At 35.5% G+C, this 5,831-nt stretch overlaps 1 protein-coding gene across 2 annotated transcripts in view; it reads right to left on the bottom strand.

Annotated features, from left to right (window-relative positions):
* CRLS1 (cardiolipin synthase 1) overlaps nucleotides 1-5,831 on the bottom strand; it is a 31,655-nt gene that overhangs the window by 7,642 nt on the left and 18,182 nt on the right. For both annotated transcript variants that reach the window (XM_023537372.1, XM_011370068.2), the window contains exons 4-5: nucleotides 2,150-2,235; nucleotides 1,229-1,297 (exon numbers count right to left, since the gene is read on the bottom strand). In XM_023537372.1, coding sequence (XP_023393140.1) covers nucleotides 1,229-1,297; nucleotides 2,150-2,235 — 155 coding nt within the window. The remainder of the gene's footprint in view (nucleotides 1-1,228; nucleotides 1,298-2,149; nucleotides 2,236-5,831) is intronic.

Genomic DNA, 5,831 nt, shown 5'->3' with positions numbered 1-5,831 from the left:
AGCCACTTTTTCACTTGCCTGCAATCAGAGCAGGTTAAAGATCCAAATCTAGAACCCAGATTTCCAGGCACTTCATTCCATGTTCCTTTCACTTGCTTACCTGTCAAACCTATGAGGTCAGAAAATTGAAATACATTCATCTCCATGAGAGAAGTTCTCTGGAGGAAAGGAGTAGGTTTCCCTACCCTAAAAGACAGCAGTGAGGATAAAAGGAAGAAGACAACCAGACACTGGGGACTCTCACTACTCAAAGAAAGAAGTGTTGGGGGGAGCGTGTGAAGTATGAATCAGTGGGTGATATGCTAGAGAAGCACCTATGTTCTATCACTCATTCTGCAGCAAAATTAACAGGATTCCAATTAGTTTAAAAAATAAATAATAAAAATTGTCTGGAGAACTCCTTGCAAGACCAAGGATCTGAGGCATTTGTCCCTGTACCTCTTTAAGCCACTTTCTATGTAGCACTACACTCAAATTGCTGTGCTTGATACGGGCATGTCATGTGAATAAAAAAAAAAAATCCCAGATATGTAGGTTAAAGTCCATGCCAAGAAGTCTGTGGTATAAAAGTAATCTCACTACTCTGTGCCAGAGATGATCGGCATCCCTAACCGTGAAACCTCTGCCACAGGGGATAGTGCAGAAGAATGATTAGAGCAAACTTATCAGGCCACTTGAAAAACAAATGTGCCTAGAGAGGCATTAATAATGTCCTGTGTACGAAGACTGGATATAGTTATTGTTCTACAGAGGACTCAGAAAACTGGATGGACAACTAAGAATAACAATTATTTACTAGTGAATTAAACTTTCTCCTACCCCTTTGCATGTAACAATAGATCTTGAAAAGTCAAAAGATCTTATTTATTATATGATGTTTTCATCACAGGGAGGGGTTCAGTGAAACCAGAAAGATACTTTCATAATCTGTATTGTATCTCAATCAAAATGCAATTACTTTTCTTCTCTTTCCACCTTCCCTAAACAGTGGTCCTATTACTTCATTCAAAGACTTAAATTCTCAGACCAACAATACAAAACACATGCATATACTAAAGAGTCAAAAAGCTTGGCGGACAAAAAAATTGGGTAATGACCCCAATCTCTATCCTCTATAGTCAATGCACTTAAACCTGTCTCATTTTTGGCTGTTCTAGAATAAGATTTATACTCATTGCAATAAAAATTTACAAGGGAACAACTTAAAAGGACATTGGGTGTCTCTTACCTTGCTGATGAAAGTTGGTTTTAACCTAGCAGTGGCATAGCAAGGATTGAAATACTTAGAAAGTGTTCGCTGGCAGAGGAGAAAAGAGAGAAGGTTTATTATTTATCATTCAAATTTAAAACAAACATTTTATTACATGTAGGTAACAGTAACTGAGTGCTTACACATGCCTGAATCTATGTTAAATAAGCCCTTTATCTGCACTTTCTTTTATTATCCTAACTGAGCAGTATCTACATTCTTTATAAATTATACATGGGTTACTGAAAATGGATTTTTTAAAACTTATAGATTTCTCAATTCCAATAAAATTCTAACACTGTAACCATCATAAAGTTTGCCTGACTAAATCTTTTTACAAAATAAACTCAATAAATCCTCCTTATCACATTTTTTTTTTTATAAACTAAAAAACAAAAATATATTACTGCTATTTTTAGTGGCCTGAGAACCAAAAGATGAGGTTATTATGCTATGTTTACGTGCTCAGACATTTGTAGAACCAATGAACATATATGCAAACAACCCATTCTATGATCATACAACTGTGGTTTTCCAGTTCTAGATAATCCACAGTAGAGGTTAAATTAATAGCACAGGAGGCCTGGTTATACAAAAACTCCTAACAGAGTTTGTTGCTGGGGATAGGGCTAGCTGGTCTGGGTTTTATGTGCTCTCAACTGAAAAGATTTTGACTAAAAACAAAAATGTACTTTTTAAAAACTGATTATTTATGTGTTCACTGAACAACAACCATAGTGAGATGATAGTTAATGTGTTTTTAAAAATTCTTTGTAAATGGATCAAAAAATAATCGCCATAAATTATTCCCATAAAGCCAAACTCAGTATACAAGAGTGCTTTTTGTTTTTTTACCATAAGTTATAATGAATAGTAACAGAATATTTTTCTGTAACTCACCGGTGTTGGAAGAGTTCGATATCTGACATAAAAAACAGCAGCAATCAACATTATATCTCTTGAAATTATCATATAAGTAAGTGGAACTGAAAGTCAAATATAAAATAATTTTGATTGGGATTTTAAAAATTACTAAGACATTACACATACAATGAAGCCCCTCATTCAGCCTTACCATAAACTGGTATTTCTCATAAGTAAAAATTTTAATAATAAACACCTATTGATGGTTTATGGTCCTTACAGTGAACCACTGATTTTTATATTCTTTAACCTTCCCTCAAAATAAAGTGAAGAACAGACTATGGCTTTTAAAATCTATGTATGTCATTCAGAATGTTGATCTTCTAGGCCTTTTTTTTTCTTCTTCTTTCATATGTTTTTAAGCTGCAATTATCAGTATCAGCTCTACTCAGTCCCAGTATCTCCTTTATTTCTCAGCTTTGTGAGTTTGGAAGAAAGATCACTATGCTCACTGTAATTACATGAAATGAGATGGTAAAGAGGTTGGAAAGGATGTCAGGACTCAACCATTCTGGCATTTCAGGACCTTTGATTGCTTCTGCATTCTAGACTATTTTGTGAACAGCACAATTTGCTGCATATACCACTTGGGGAGAAACAAAGTATTTTCATTCTTGTCTGGCCAGTTCCTACCCAAGTAATTGCTATTTTTTCTCCTGCACCATTCATTCAATGAATTCTTAACTAAACATGAATTCAACTTGTCAACGGTTTTCTCATTATTCCTTCGACTCTACAACATGACCTCTGAGCCAGCAGAGGATATTTCAGATGGAGACCTAAGGAACCTTACTTACTTATTCCTTTGTTGAATGAGAATGCGAAGGCAGAGGACTTGTTTCACTTTTACATCCTTCTGCACTACAGAAGTTTTAACCATGAAACATGTATTATTTTTATAAGAAAAAAAAGTTTTTTTAAATAAAGGGGAAACAATCCTAGGACTAAAACTCAGTTCAAAATGTTTCAATTACTAAAATAAAAGGATCATGCACATCCCTTCCATAATACTTTCAAACAGCTCTTTTGTGAATTACTTTTGAGGCTATACTTATGGTCCTCTCCAGTTTTGACATTCTGATTGTGTAACTTGAGAAAAATCTCACTAATTACACATTTAAAATTTAAATCTCTGATCACAGCCATGATGTACGTGTTGACTCTTGGCCTAGTCCTGGGTGACAAGACTATTCCAAAGAGAAAATGCTTATCCACTCAAGTCATGGTATTTGGTACACACAGAAGATACAAATATATGAGCCAAATAACAAAACAGCTAGCCATGATTTTTAGAAGCATTTCTGTGCCTATAAAAAAAAACTTTTCTATAGCAATCACTAGCTGGCAAAATCTAACAATCAGATTTCAAAATGCAGCAAACTCATGCAAATTACATACAGTAAATCTCCAAACCATAACTTTAGAAGAAAATAAACACCTGCTAATGTATTTCATCACCACCAGGGAAAGAGAATATGACTTAATTCTAAACAAGAAGTTTCTGCGTGAGAGGAAATGAGACAATTCAATGCAAAGACTTGGATTCTAGTTCTATTAACTGCCAAAATTACCATGAGTTACTGAGCATCTGACACTGTTTTAAGCATTTCATACATATAATGTCATTTAAGCTACATACTGACTTCAAAAAATAGGCCCCATCATTATCTCTATTTTACAAATATGGAAAACAAGCCTCAGGCAGATGATATAACTTGGCCAAGGTCACTAGTTAGTAAGTAGCACAGCTAGGAAAAGAACCTGGGTCTATGGAATTTAGAGCCCATGCTCAGGGTACTGCATTAGGCTCCAACACATCAGTGTGACTAGGAATTAGCATTTCTGGACTCAGTTTACCATCGGTAACAGTCTGGTGGTAGAAAGGTTGTTAATAAGATCAAGGGTTCCCCAAACTGATGTCCTTCAGAGAATCACCTTGAGAGAGCTTTATAAAAGCACAGATGAAACCTCCCTGGGGGATTAGATGCACAGACAGGCTGGGACCCTGAGGAACCAGGTGGTCTCTAAGGCCTCTTCCAACTGACAATATATATTCAGGCTCTTACTTTGCTTCTTTGGGCAATTTTATCCAGTTTCCAGGCTTTTGAATGTACTAAGAGCTCCTGCTATCTCTCCCAGCCTTCCCTTCCCTTTGCTTTGCTTCCAAGACTAAAGTAGCTTTCATTTTGCCTATCGGAGTATGATAGCATGTTAATGCAGGCAGAGGGGTATAAAATCTGTAAGAGATTACTCCAAGATTTTCCTTCCTACTTGCTAACTTGGTATGAAATATAGTTCATGTCTACCACAAGGAGGTGCATCATGGTCAAATTTTATTAGTGTTAAAGGGAAATAATAAAATCAAGTCACCTTTACAAATTAAATGTGGTCATCAATATCATAGGCTATTGCATTGAAAATAATAAAGTTAACAGATTATTCTAGAAATTGATTTAAACTAACAATAAGAATTTGCTGTATAATAAACTGTAAACATAATGACATGGAAAGGAACCACTACTTGGTAAATGTGGCAAGACAAATGCACATAAGCAAGTAGAAATTAACTTGGACTCACATCCGATACTATTATAAACGTAACAAAGCAAAGGGTTTGTTTCCATCCTTCTTTCCCCTTCCAGAGAAAAAGCAAGAAAAACAGAATTATTTACTATCTAGCTGAGGAAAAAAGTAAATGTCTTACTCTTGAAGAAGCAAGGCTGTTCAAATCAAAGTGGATACAACTTTAACCCAAAAGCAGTATAAATATAAGAAGATACAAGACTACATATATACATCTTTCTCTTCAAAACCCATATAAAATGACAGTAAAGGAATGAAAGGATATAAAGTCAAAAGACAAAGAGAATGGATAGAGGAGACAAATTTCAAAGTTTTGACTACGTTTTCTAGTAGTAACTACCTTAACAGAGTGGGAAGAGCTGAAACCTAAGTCCTTCACAAAGGGATGCTCAGGAGAAGCACAGAGATGGCAAAAGAGGCAACAGATACGGCGGTGGAGACAGTGCTGGTGGGATTAAGTTAAGGTCAACATACTGAACACTGAGACACCTCTCCCTCCTCCAAAGTTCCTCTCATAGCTTGCTCCCGAAACATTGGTGGCAAAAAGAGCTCTTACTTATAGACTAGACCTAAAAGTACTGAGAATTCTGAGCCATGCCTGGTTCCCGCCTGTTCACCCTAGCAGGAAGCGCAAGAGACATGGTAAACACAAAATGTATGAGGCTGTGGCCAGTGTAACACAGTATAATATTTTCCAGCAAATTTTTGTTTTTAATAAGTAGAAAGGGTATACTCTACAACAACAATAGAAAGTATAGAATAGTAAATACATAAATCAGTAATATAGTTGTTTATCAAGTATTATGTACTATACATTAATTGTAAATGCTACATTTTTATATGAATGGCAGCATAACAGATATGTTTACAGCATCATCATCACAAACGCATGAGTAATGTGTTCCCTATGACATTATGATGGTTTTGACATCACTAGGCGATAAAAATTTTTCAGCTCCATTACAATCTTATGGGACCACATGTTATACATGTGGTCCATCATTGACTGAAACATTATTATGCGTTACATAACTGTATAACCAGGTAGGACAGATAGGTAGGTAGAAGATATCCT

This window comes from Pteropus vampyrus, unplaced genomic scaffold (assembly GCF_000151845.1).
Source record: "Pteropus vampyrus isolate Shadow unplaced genomic scaffold, Pvam_2.0 Scaffold7, whole genome shotgun sequence".
Taxonomy (NCBI): domain Eukaryota; kingdom Metazoa; phylum Chordata; class Mammalia; order Chiroptera; family Pteropodidae; genus Pteropus; species Pteropus vampyrus.
The sequence above is the reverse complement of the archived record's forward strand: the minus strand, read 5'-3'. Positions and strand labels throughout refer to the sequence as shown.